The sequence below is a fragment of the Dama dama genome, chromosome 5 (assembly GCF_033118175.1).
Source record: "Dama dama isolate Ldn47 chromosome 5, ASM3311817v1, whole genome shotgun sequence".
NCBI classification, from domain to species: domain Eukaryota; kingdom Metazoa; phylum Chordata; class Mammalia; order Artiodactyla; family Cervidae; genus Dama; species Dama dama.
In genome coordinates, this window is record NC_083685.1 from 110,533,379 (window position 1) to 110,546,605 (window position 13,227).

A 13,227-nucleotide genomic window follows, 5' to 3' on the forward strand; every position below is an offset into this window, starting at 1 on the left:
GAGTTGGATGTGACTTAGCGACTCAATAACAACAACAAAGATTATGCCTAGTGAATGTTTAATATTTAAATGTCATATGGTATTGACTATTATATAAAGCTAGGGTAAAAGGCAGTTAAAATATATTCCATAAATGTTTCCCTATGAATTAGACATGGAAAAAATAACTCTCAATTATTTATTTGTCATGAGTGAATGAACATAAGTGCACATCAACTTTTTTATTTATTTGAAAACAAACACCCAACTTCCTATAAAAGGTAACTAAGACAACAGGATTTTTTTTTCTTGGTAAGTAACTAATCTTTAAGGGTAGAAAGTGTTTTTATTATCTCCTTGATATTTAGAATAATAAAGTTTTGCAGGATCTTTCCCCAAATGATTCTTTTCTCAAAAGTGACAATTAGAAAGGAACTCTTTGTTCTGTCTTGCCATTGGTCATTTTAGATGTCTTTTCTTCAATGGACTGAACCCTCGATGAAAGAACTTTACCACGTTGATCTATCTCTTCAACCACCGTCTTTACCAGTGTGGTTCTGGATAAATCTAGAAATAAAACATATGTAATACACATATTCAACTGAAAATTACATGACAAAGAGTTCCACTGTTGTAGTATAATTTTTTGTTGAGGGAGTTAAGTATTGTTTTATAATAATTGTTTGGGACAGTTGTATCCGCTCAACAGAATACTTTAAGTTCAGAGCACATTAGTTAAAATTACTTAAATATAGACAGGCTGTTGCCATAGTGTATGATTATCATTAATGTAAAAATATTTGCTGAAATAGAAGGAAAACTAGATTTTATTACCTTTAGATGAATTTCCTGGGCTTCTTGATCCAAAGCCTTTTGATTTAGAGCATGAGCTGTTAAAAGAAATCCAATTTATTCTGTAATATTTGTTCATCACTTCATAAATATTCATTGAGTCAAGGGATGAACATGAATGCAAGCAAACTTTGTAGGCCCAAAACAGATTTTCATTTTCTATAGAGGAAAATATTAAAATTTTAGCTATCTAAATCTAACATTTTGATAACTAAAATTTATCTAAAGAGGATATAAAACCATCTTGTTTACATTTGATTTTTTTTAAACCCAAGAATTTAAAACTTAAGGAAAAAGTATACACTTTACATATAGATCCTGGGGGGTTGTAAAGAGTACATTTATTTCAGGACAGCAGTGATGTTAGGAATGAACTGAAAGGTGGATAAAGCTTCAAATGCACAAGGACTAAAAGGATAACAAATGGAGACTTCTGCAGGAATGACTGGGATCACCCAGGGCAAATGAAGATGCGGCTGTGATGTACAAAGAGTGGAAGAGGGGACAGTTGAGGCAAGAGATGGCCATGTTTTTCTGCAGTGGGAAGGAAGAGGGGAGGCTTGGAGGCATAGAAGGGGAATGACTGTCTATGGTTGTGGCTTGAAATAGGTAAAAACTGAATTTTCTAATGGCATTACTTACTTTCTGTCTCCATCTATCAGGCGGCAGTAGGTCTCTATTTCTTTTTCCAGGTGGACCTTGATGTCCAGGAGCTGTTCATACTCCAGTTTCTGGCCCTCGGTCTCGGTCCTGACCTGGTGCAGCTGCTCCTCCAGGGCCCCGATCTGAGCCTGGATCTGGGCCAGCTGAGCACAGTAGTTGCCCTCCGTCTCCATCAAGGAGCATTCCAGGGAGTGTTTCTGAGGACATAAAAGGTGTCACAACAAGGGATGAAGGAGGACCACTTGGAGGACACGTGAACTAGCGTTTCTCAGCAAAGGGCAGTACTGCTCCCTAGGTGAACTTTGGAAATCTGAGGCACTTGTCAGTTAAACAGGAGGTGGAGAGAAAGGGAAAGTGACTGGCGAGTACTTGGGGGTAGGGTGGGGGTGGGCAGGCCTGATGGATGTCCTGGCATGAGATACCTGACCCACAGATTTCTGATTATTCCAGTAGACATTCACACATTTAGGTATTGTTTCATATAACAACCAATCTTTATATTAAAACACTTTGGGGGGTACCATAATAAGAAATCAATCTTATTTTGAAGTCTATCAATTTTATTTTGAGATCGCATACTTATTTTTGAGTTGCCTGTTGTTTTCAATCTTACTCTACTACTGTCTCCAAAGATCTACCCCACCACTGCTTTTTGTGCTGCTGTTTCTTTTTCTAATTCATCCTTGATTCTCTGTCATCAGTCAAAGGCCTTTTAATAAGCACTTGAGATTGTGTGAATGCCCTCATAAGGGCGGGATTTCAAGACAAGAGATATATTTCATAACCCAGGATAGGTCATTATTTCAACTCTACTCTTGTGAATATTATGCCTCCTCATTTCCACTTGCATAGTCTGTAATTTGTCTTGTCATGTGATCTCTACTTTAATTAATATAATTTTCCTCTTTCTATTATCGTATCACATCCGGGTGGTTATTACGTCTCTTGATATTAGTTATTACCTCAGTGTGCACTCCTACTTTCACTCTTTCATTTTCTTTGTATTCTTGTGTGGACCAACTCCCAATCTTATGTTGTTTAAAATGAAACTTATCCATGAAAAGAAGGTGTAAGCCTCAGTCTGTTTCATTACAGGGTAGTTGGGCCAAGGGGTTAAATATTAAATATATATTATTTTAAAACTTCCATTTTTCCTCTTGATTGTTGTTATGACATTACACTGGTTTTAAAAATCTTGTGTGTATTGCTAAATATATTATCTCTTGACTCCATTTTTAGGATTATAAAGAGGGAGTTATAAGAGATTCATTATTAAACAGGAGTCTCAGGGAGCTAAGAAGCACTGCCTTTGATAAACAGGCTGACCAGTACATCACGTGGGTGGGGCTAGGCTCTCCAGGGAAAAGAAGCGGAAGGTGAACCGGATAGTGATAGGATGCTGAGGTGACAAGTGGCAGATATCAGGGAGGTGCGTGCTCAGGTGTTCAAAACTTGAATTTCCCTGATAAAGTGTTCTCATATGATACTCCTTGTCAAGCTTGTTAACACTGTCCTAAATCAGACCAGACCATAAGCATCTCTATCTCACATCTTCCTACTGTAAAGGTTGGCTTGTAAATGAGGAGACAGGTCAGGATGAACTTAGAAGCTTGTACATTACAGGAAGCATGTGAAGCATTGAGATATTATATTTAGACAACTCAGCATGTTCACAGTTTGTGTTCCAAACTATAGAAGTCATCTGATCACAAAAGAATCTCAGGAATGGAAGATAGGTTCCATGCCACCCTTATTCTATTATTCGGTTATGTTGGAAGTTAAGATGGGCTTTTTTGTGGATTATTTCATGAGCCCAAACTACAGGACTACTGGTTGCACGGAATCTAGCTATTTTCTAATGTCATTGCTTTTCTGTGAAAGTGCTTAAAATTCTGCTCTGGGAGCTCAGGAATTTATTTCCTTCAGCGCAGCTCCAAAATGAGAGGGAGGATTTGCGTTCAGGAGCACAGCAGCAGGAATAGGTCCTCAGATTCTAGTTGCAGGAAAGAAGGGAATGGGGAAGAGAGGAGGGTTCCAGGAGCCCAAAGTGGAAGGGAGGAGGGTCTTGGGTACCAGCCAGCAGTGGTGAGGAAGGTGAAGGAGGAGAGGGGCACAGTTGTCCAGATGGGGTTAGTGAGTGGTAAAATTTCCAATCTAAATACGATATAGTAAGAAAGCCCTAGCCTTTTTTAGGGTGTCTGCATCAAATCAGTCTTCCTCTTGTTTTGAGTATCTTTTCCTTCTCTGCTTACTGTTCTTATTTGTATAATAGTGACTCTTTGTGTCAACCTGGTGTCCTCAGGGGGCGTGAAACCTCTGATGAGGACAGGGAACCCTTAGACCCCTACATGTGCCATAATTCTCAAAGCCAAGCCTTTTGAATGCTGCCAGCAGACACTCCAGAAGAGAAGCCGTTTTCCTCCTGGGCTGTGTCCATGGAAACATTCGAAATAATTGGCAGTAAGTGCCAGAGAAGGCTGAATGCCAAGCTTTTTGGGGTGTGTCGGGTTGGGATGTCTCCCCTGGATGCCCTGAGGCTGAAGAGGCTAAGAGTCCTCACATGGAATCAGATGTGTCCCCTTCTTTGCCTGGTGGCAAGCACAGTGTGGCCTTTAACAGGACTTCGGCAATATTAGGAGATGCTGGTGATACCAGCTCTGCTTTGCCTGACCGCCTGACATAAGCTTGCCACTTGATTGTCAGGTAGATCATTGCTGCCGCGGTTTGCTTTGCATCCAGCTGAAGAAAGGACCAATTTCGGGAAGGGCACTGAGTGTGGGCGGGAAGGAAACTTCAGAGACCTCAGGGAGGAAGAAGTACTGTCTGTCTCTCTGAGCGTCTCGGGGTCTGTCTGTCCTCTTCTCTCCACTAAGTATTTGGAGGTGAAGTTATGACAGGGGGCCTGGGAAGAATTTCAGTTAGACTTCTTGGAGTCGCTGACCTGCGTTCTCACCTACCGTTGCCTGGAGGGACTGCAGCTCTATGTCCAGGGTCTGCGCCGTGCGCTTCATTTCCGTGAGCTCGCCCCGGGCGGAGGAGGCCGCGCCCGCGTCGTCAGAGATCTGCTGCTGCAGGCTGGCGCTCTGCAAGGCCGGGCGCCCGGGAGTGAGCGCATCTGAGCTTGCCAGGGGGTGGGTGGGTGCGTGGCAGGGGTCGGGTGAGGGGGATGAGGGGGTGGGGTGGAGGGATGCAGGGTGAGGGGTGTGGGGGTGGGGGGTGGCGGGGGTGGGTACCGGCCGGGCTGGGCTGGGCATCCCTCACCTTTTCGTTGAACCAGGCCTCGGCGTCTCTGCGGTTCTGCTCGGCCAGGTCTTCGTACTCGGCCCGCATGTTGTTCAGCAGAAGCGTGAGGTCCACGCCGGGGGCTGCGTTCATCTCCACGTTCACGTTGCCTCCCGCGGCGCACTGCAGAGACTTCATCTCCTGCGGGGAGAAGTTAACTGTGACCTGAGGGCGGTGTGGGCTCACCTGCGCTCTTGTTCCTGTTTTAGGTCTCAGTTTGTGACTTAAATTCGAGTTGTCAAAGTTAAGGCACGAATGATTTTTTAAGTTGACTTATTCGATCAGTAGTCATGCCAATCATCTATTTACTTCGTTATTTGTTAAGACAGCCACAACCAACACCACAACATCCAGAGAGGTGTTTTATCCTTTTAAGTGAGAAGTGGGTACAAAGATGAGAGAGTTCTTAAATTCTTTTTTCCTTTATTTTTAAAAAAATATTTTATTATACTTGATTTACAATGTTATGTTAGTTTCAAGTGTACAGAAAAATGATCCATATATATGTATATCTATTCATTTTCAGATTCTTTTCCATTGTAGATAATGTTATTACAAGATATTGAATGTAGGGAATTCCCTGGCGGTCCAGTAGTTAGGACCCGGCTTCCACTGCAGAGGGCATGAGTTGGATCCCCCCTGGTTGTGAAACTAAGAGCCTGCATACCATGGGGTGCAGCAAAAAAAAAAAAAAAAGAAAAAAGAAAGAAAAAGATATTGAATATAGTTTCCTGTGCAGTACAGTAGGACCTTGTTGTTTATGTTATGTATAGTAGTTTGCATCAAGCATATAATTCTCGATTAAATGTCAGTGAGAGTGCTTGTTGATGGGACTAGAGCAGTGGAAAAACAAATAAAAATCCCTGCCCTCTGGGAACTCTCACCTTAAGGACAATAGCTCTCACTTGAGCACTTGTTATATGCCAGACATTGTTCTAAAGCAGTTTAGGGGTATTAACATCTCTAACTGATAGGTACTATTACCAGACTTAATTTACAGATTGGGAAATGGAGGCACAGAGAGGTTAAACTATTTGCCCAAGATGCTTAGTACCTGAACATCCAGGATTTGAACATTCCTGGATTTGAACGTGGTAGAGAAAAGTAATGTATTAATTTCCTAAGGTTAGGCTGTGACAGCCAGAAAATTGAAGGATACATATCAAAGTGGTAACCATGTATTATCTTGGGGGATGAGATTAGAAGGGCAGAGCGGGAGACATGGAATTCTTTGTTTTATATGCCTTGGCACTGTTTGAATTATTATAAGGAGCACGAGTTACTATTGTCATTTAATCTTCACTCCCAAGTATTTAAAATAACTAGAGCTAAATCTTCCCCTACCTCTTCATGGTTCTTCTTGAGATAGGTCATCTCTTCACTCAGGGATTCATACTGCAGTTCCTGGTCAGTCCTGCAGAGAGTCAGTTCATCCAGGACTCGCCGTAACCCGTTGATGTCAGCCTCTGTGTTTTGGTGAAGGGCGAGCTCATTTTCATACCTTGGGAAACATTCAGTGAATCTCAGCACCAAATAGACTAGCTCAAGAGACCAAAAAGTAAAACCTGCTTTCCTCAACTGCTCAACTGCTTTTAAGTGAAAGTTAAGTGAAATCAGGTCTTTAAATATTATAAATGTATACAAAGAAAGTCCTCCTCCACTCCTCTCACACAGTTCTGTGCAGAATAATCAGCATGAATATCTGGTCATGCAAATTCCAATAGCATATCCCAATTAAGTAGAAATAGACTGTTTCAGAATTTTATTGAAGTTAAAAGTAAAAATTGTAAATTGGTCCATTAAAACAAATATTTACATTTACTTTGTACTTGGCACTATTTTAGGCAGGCCTAGAAATACAGTGATATTTTGGCTCAAGAATGTCATAAATATGTAAAAATGTGAGTCTAGCTGATTGTAATCTTAGAACATGCTTTGTATTGCATTTTGTTGTAGCATTGTCACATATGTTACTTCCTTTAATCTCTTAGATTATAGCTTGTCCTATGTGTATGTACTAAGTCACTTCAGTTGTGTCCGACTCTATGTGACTCTATGGACTTTGGCCCACCAGGATCCTCTGTCTAATGGGATTCTCCAGGCAGGAATACTGGAGTGGGTTGTCATGCTCTTCTCCAGGGGATCTTCCCGACCCAGGGATCAAACCTGTGTCTCTCATGTCTTCTGCACTGGTGGGCGGGTTCTTTACCACTAGCGCCATCTGGGAAGCCCATAGCCTGTTCTACTCAGGGTGAAATTGAAATTTTATATAACACATTAAGTGGACTAGAACCATGTTCTAGGTGTGATTATTTTCTATATCCTACTTTAGCCGGAAATCATCAGCAGCCAGTCTGGCATTATCAATCTGCAGAATGACATTAGCATTTGCCGTAGTGGAAGAGATGATCTAGAAGAAATCAGGAGGGAGAACACAACCAGTAAGTCTGCTCTAACAACCTATTATTTCAGGAAACAAACAAGCACACAAACAAAAAACATTGTACAATCAACCTTGGTATTAAAAAATCTCACTTCCTTATGTAATAACCAAAAAGTTTTAAAATTTTATTTTTAAAAATTACAAATATGGTTTTACTTCTTTCCATATAACTTTTAGACTGTAATACTTCTTTATCAGTGAATATATCTCAAAATAAGCAATAATGGAACTAGTAATATTTAAGTTGCATAGACATTCATGAATCAGAATGCCTGTTTTTAGCTAGTAGGAAGAATTACGTTTCAAAATAGATAATAAATATGTATAAATGATATGTAACAGTTCTGAAGCATTTCCTGTTCTACTTCTGTGTCTTTTGCTAGATCATTTTTAGTTTTAAATACTTTGAGTAGTTCCAAGTTTGTGAATTCTCACCTTATTCTTAAGATCTTCGATTGCTAAGTGATATCTGCTGTAGTCATGATCAAGTCCATGGCAAGATCCAGGACCATGTTTTTCATACCAACTCTTGATTTTTCTCTCTAGTTCAGCATTTGCCTCCTCCAGAGCTCGCACGTTATCCAGGTAGGATGCCAAGCGGTCATTAAGATTCTGCATGGTCACCTTCTCATTCCCAGAGAAGAGTCCCCCTTCACTTCCAGCAAAGCCAGCACAGGTACCACTTCCCAGGATACCACCAGCGTGGTCCCCACCAGGAAGACTGCCCAAGCCACCTCCCAAAGCATAGGAAAATCCACGTCCAGCATCAGAGTTGCCACAAGCATTGCTACCTGCAAAGCCTGTGCCTCCACTGGATGGCCTGACAGATCCAGTTCCAGACCGTAGGCAAATACGCCTGGACCCGCTAGAAAATCGGAGAGACATGGCAGTATGAGAAATGGTCTCCTTGTCTGTGGATAGTTGTAACTTCAGAGGAGAACAGAATATTGTGTGCTGATGGCTTCTTTGGGCTTTTATACACATTGGGGGGTGTCTCTATTTGAGTTATACATGCCAAAAGCAAAAAAAGGCATCATTCAAATTAGCATGAAATTATGTATAATTGGGTGATTTTGGGGGCTAAATTAATGTCTACCATCCTGGGTTGTTGCTTCAGGATATTTGTTATCTTACATATAATAGGGTTCATTCTATATTAAGTTCATTATTTTAACTTATAATTTTGGGTGAGTAATCCTTTACTTTCATCTAGACCCTAAGAATATACCATTATTATTTGATACACGTTATTATAAAGTTTTAAAAGTTAAGCTTGTAATAGGGTACCATCAGCTACAGTAGGGTCTTAATTACCAGAGAGATATATTGATATAAGGAACCATTAGCTACAGAAACACATATTTTATCCCACCACACCAAGAAGCATTGTGTTGTTTTAAAAAATATATGATCCTACTAACTTCTCTTGTCTTACTGTGATTATTACATCTATTCGTTAACTTGAACAATAACCTAAATATTGACTGATTCCTTTATTTAAAATGTATAGCTACTACATTTGTTAGTCAATACTAAGTGTGAAAATAAAGACATGATGCTAAATAAATGCAGACATGAAAAATGCATAGTTATAATCTTTGAGAAATGTATGGTCAGGACCAGATAGGGGCTGGATCATGTTGAGCTGTCTGTATTAAAAACTTTGAAATGAATCATAACTAAAAAGCAGGGGACAACATAATCAGGTTGAAATGAAAAATAAGACCAGTTACAAGGCTAGGACAATGGTTCAGGTGGAAAGGATGAGGGTAGTAGGATGGAAAGAAGTTGAGAGGAGATGGTCACTGATTGAATTTGGAGAATAAAGAATAAGAATTGGGGGTGGCTCTTAGGTAATTGCTTTCAGATGCTGGGAATCCTATAATACTGACTGAGATAGGAAACACAAGAGGAGGAAGATACTGGGGTTAGCTTTGGCCCAGCTGAGTTTTAGGGGTTGGTGGAATGTCTCATATGAAGATAGGAAGTGTGAATGTTTAGAATAAGTACTTGGAATGGGGAAAGATGCCTGACTAGCAATGAGTGAAAGGATTGTTAGGAAGAAATGAAGGACCAGCTCTCATTTCTAATGACGTTTAAATGCATATTTGGAAGTTATTTTTGTGTAGGAGGAGAGAAGACGATCGGCTGATATGCATTTGGGGTCTGAAGATGGGCTCAGAAGAAGGAAAAAATAACGAAGAAGTTTCTGGTGTTCTTGAGAAAACAGTTGAGGTGATTGACCACAGTTTGTGCATGCTCAGTTGTGTCCCAACTCTTTTATGACCCCATGGACTGTAGCCCACCAGGCTCCTCTGTCTTTGGGATTTTCCAGGCAAGAATATTGGAGTGGGTTGCCATTTCTTCCTCCAGGGGAATCTTCCTGACCCAGGGGTCAAACCCCCATCTCCTGCATCTCCTGCATTGGCAGGTAGATTCTTTACTACTCGGCCACCTGCGAAGCCCATGATTGACCATATGCTGCTGCTGCTGCTAAATCAATTCAGTTGTGTCTGACTCTGTGCAACCCCATAGATGGCATCCCACCAGGCTCCCCCGTCCCTGGGATTCTCAAGGCAAGAACACTGGAGTGGGTTGCCATTTCCTTCTCCAGTGCATCAAAGTGAAAAGTGAAAGTGAAGTCGCTCAGTCGTGTCTGACTCTTAGCGACCCCATGGACTGACGCCTACCAGGCTCCTCCGTCCATGGGATTTTCCAGGCAAGAGTACTGGAGTGAGGTGCCATTGCCTTCTCTGGATTGACCATATAGTCATATGTAAAGAAGGAAGTAAGACTAGAGGAAGAGATACACTGAGCAAAGACAAAGATTGAGTCATTGGGCACTTTTTTGAGGATATACAGCAGGTGGAGTGGGCAGGAGATTGACAGAGATGAAGGATGGTCGGTTAAAGTTGGATGGTGGAAGCCAGAGTTTAGAATTCTAATTGAGATATAACCCCAGATCTTGATAAAGTTTAGTGAATAGCCATGGGGCCTGGACCCAACAATTGCTGGAATAAGAGTTTAGAAATGGATTGGCACTGAAATCTTGGAGTAGGAATTAGACTGGAGTGTTAAATGAGCCATCTATATAGCCAGGAAGTCTCCCATGATGGCAGGAGATGAAAAGAAGTGGACTGTGAACCAGATGCGGAAGTCCTTGGATGGTGGAAGGGTGTGGTGGGGGGTAATTGGATAGCATCAGCCTCAAAAGAAGAATTTTAGCTTAAGAATGAAATGACAGGAAGCTGGATGTGGCATTGGGGATATAGAGAATACGGATTCGGCCTTGAAGTCCATATGTTAGATACGTGGAAGTGGAGTTGGGAGGGAATGAGGAGAGAGGTGGAAGGGAAATGGAGGAGAGGAGAGAGGGAGGAGAGGGTTGAGAGGTAGAGAGAGGAAATGAATGATCAGTTTCCAATAGAAAAAGTTCCTGGGTGAATTCGGGAGAAAGACACAATAAAGTGTAATATTATAAAAAATCTTTTCAGTTGAACCCTCCTGCAAAGGAACCTGCAGAAAAGGTTTAGGGAGTTGTCAAAATGTGGTTAAAAAGACTTTCCACCTCTTTTTGTTGACGCAGTAAAGGAGACTTGGCTTAGCACAATGCTCAGCAAATGAAAAGCTGTCAACGAAGGGCAGCTTTATTGTTGTGGTTGTGTTATAAGCTGGTGTGGACAGTCTGGGGAGGTCAAGCTGTGGTGGAAGCAGAGGTGGGCAAGAAATGACCTGAGAAGCCTCCTCTTGAGGCTTTGGTGGGAGATCGGGGTGAAGGAAGAAGAGAGGATGGGAGAAGGAGGAGCAGGAGGGACTTGGTTGGGCTTGACTGGTTCCAGTTCTGTGGCAGAGAGAAGAATGAAGTTGCTTCGCCACCAAGACAGTCAGGGTGTCTCCTGGGACTCTGCTGGCACAAGCAGTCTGAAACCTAGTTAGCTGGTACTGAGGCTGGCATCAAAATGGCCTTTAAATGCATTTTCTGGGCAAAGTTGTAGGATATTTTTAGAGCTTCAGAGGGCCTGAGACATCACCCATTTCAGCCTTTTTATTTGACAGATGAGGCAAGTAAGTCCCAGAAGTGTTAAACAGTTTGCTCAGAGTTACTAGCTACCTGCCAAGTGAAGATGTGGCATATTTTTAGGTGACCTTGAGAGTCTTGTATCGTGAGCACATTTCAGATATAAGAAATATCTCTACTGAATATCTGCTTTATGTGTTGCCATCAATAATCTTAAAATGCTGTATGGGTTGTGAAATTATCTTTTAATTAAGTTATTGAGTGATTGAAATTGAAATAACAAAGAATTAGGATATTAAAATATATAAAGAATTGTGACTCTCTTCAATGCTTGCGTGATCACTGAATTTGAACTCATGTGTCTCAGTCGTGTCCAACTCTTTGCAACCTCATGAACTGTACGTTACCAGGCTCCTCTGTCCATGGAATTCTCCAGCGTACTGGAGTGAGTAGCCATTCCCTTCTCCAGGGGATCTTCCTGACCCAGGGATCAAACATGGGTTTCTCACATTGCAGGCAGATTCTTTACCATCTGAGCCACCAGACAACTGTAAATAATAATAATTAGACAAATAATTGGTGTAACGGGCTTCCCTGATAGCTCAGTTGGTAAAGAATCTGCCTGCAATGCGGGACACCTGGGTTCAATCCCTGGGTTGGGAAGATCCCCTGGAGAAGGGAAAGGCTACCCACACCATTAATCTGGCCTGGAGAATTCCAAGGACTGTATAGTCCATGGAGTTGCAAAGAGTCAGACACGACTGAGCGACTTTCACTTTCACTTTGGTGTAACAGGCTCACATTCTATATATGTAAAGAAAATATTTCCAAAGGAACATGTGTGACAAAAAAGAAGGAAGATTTTGTTGTTGTTGTTGTTAATGCATACATTTAAATAAATGGCTTCTCGGCATCACCTCTGGCGCTCCCATGTCATTAATTGCCCCTGCCCCTACCTTTCTATTTCCACCAGAGGGCAGTGCTCACCTGCAAATGTATGTTCTTGGGCCAACTTCAACCTGGATCATACATGCCCTCGGCAGGAAATTATTAAACCCCTGAATCCGCCTGCTAATGCAGGAGAGACAAGAGATGCAGGTTTGATCCCTGGGTTGGGAAGATTCCCCTGGAGGAGGGCATGGCAACCCACTCCAGTATTCTTGCCTGGAAAATTCCATGGCCAGAGGAGCCTGGTGAGCTATAGTCCATGGGACCGCAAAGAGTTGGACACGACTGAGCACACACACAGCACAACAGCAAGAACCTACCTCAACATTTATGTTTTCAAAGTCTAGAGCATGATGAATATAAAGACAAAATTCTCTTGTGTTTATATAAAGCTTTATAAGTTCTGAAGGAATTTCTTGTAAATTATCTTATTTGAGCTTTACAATGAATTTGGGAATTAGGAAGAGAGGTTTCCTTCCTTTGATTTAAACATGAGGAAACTGAATAAAAGGACTGTTTAAGGATATACAGAATCAAACTGGGTGAATCAAGCCAGAATGAGCCTTGTAATTCAGTGTGATTTCTTTCACTATATATAGTTATCTTAATGTCAGGTAGAAAAGTAAAACTCAAACAATGCAAAAATCCTTCTTTAATGAAAAGCACAAACATATTTCTTAAAAAATTCTTTTCAGAATTTCTAGTAATAGCAAAATGCAGCTGTTGATTGCAGTTATGTGCCTATCAGGAGTCATTTATTCAATTTTTTAATTAAAAACATTCAGTTATCAAATTGAATTAATTTAATTATCAAATTAAATACCAAGACATATTTAATGAGTATCTACAATACACCAGGCATTGTACTCGTAGCAGAGGATATAGTGGAAAGGAAAATATATACCTTTCAAACTCCTATTGTGAATAATGCTGCTTCGAACACGGCATGTACAAATAGCTCTTCAAGACCATGATTTCAGTTCTTTTAGGTACATACCCAGAAGTGGAATTGCTGGTATTTTTAAAAAATATTTTGAGGAAC

General features: G+C 41.2%; 1 protein-coding gene across 1 annotated transcript; it reads right to left on the minus strand.

Moving 5' to 3' along the window:
• Positions 1 to 403: 403 nt before the first annotated feature.
• Positions 404 to 8,439, minus strand: LOC133057452 (keratin, type I cytoskeletal 28). The gene is made up of 8 exons (XM_061143976.1): positions 7,655 to 8,439; positions 7,104 to 7,186; positions 6,121 to 6,277; positions 4,756 to 4,917; positions 4,452 to 4,577; positions 1,474 to 1,691; positions 814 to 869; positions 404 to 546 (listed from the first exon to the last, which is right to left on the minus strand). Exons 1-8 carry the CDS (start codon positions 8,201 to 8,203, stop codon positions 404 to 406), a joined length of 1,494 nt encoding a protein of 497 aa, XP_060999959.1. The 5' UTR covers positions 8,204 to 8,439.
• Between the last annotated feature and the right edge of the window lie 4,788 nt (positions 8,440 to 13,227).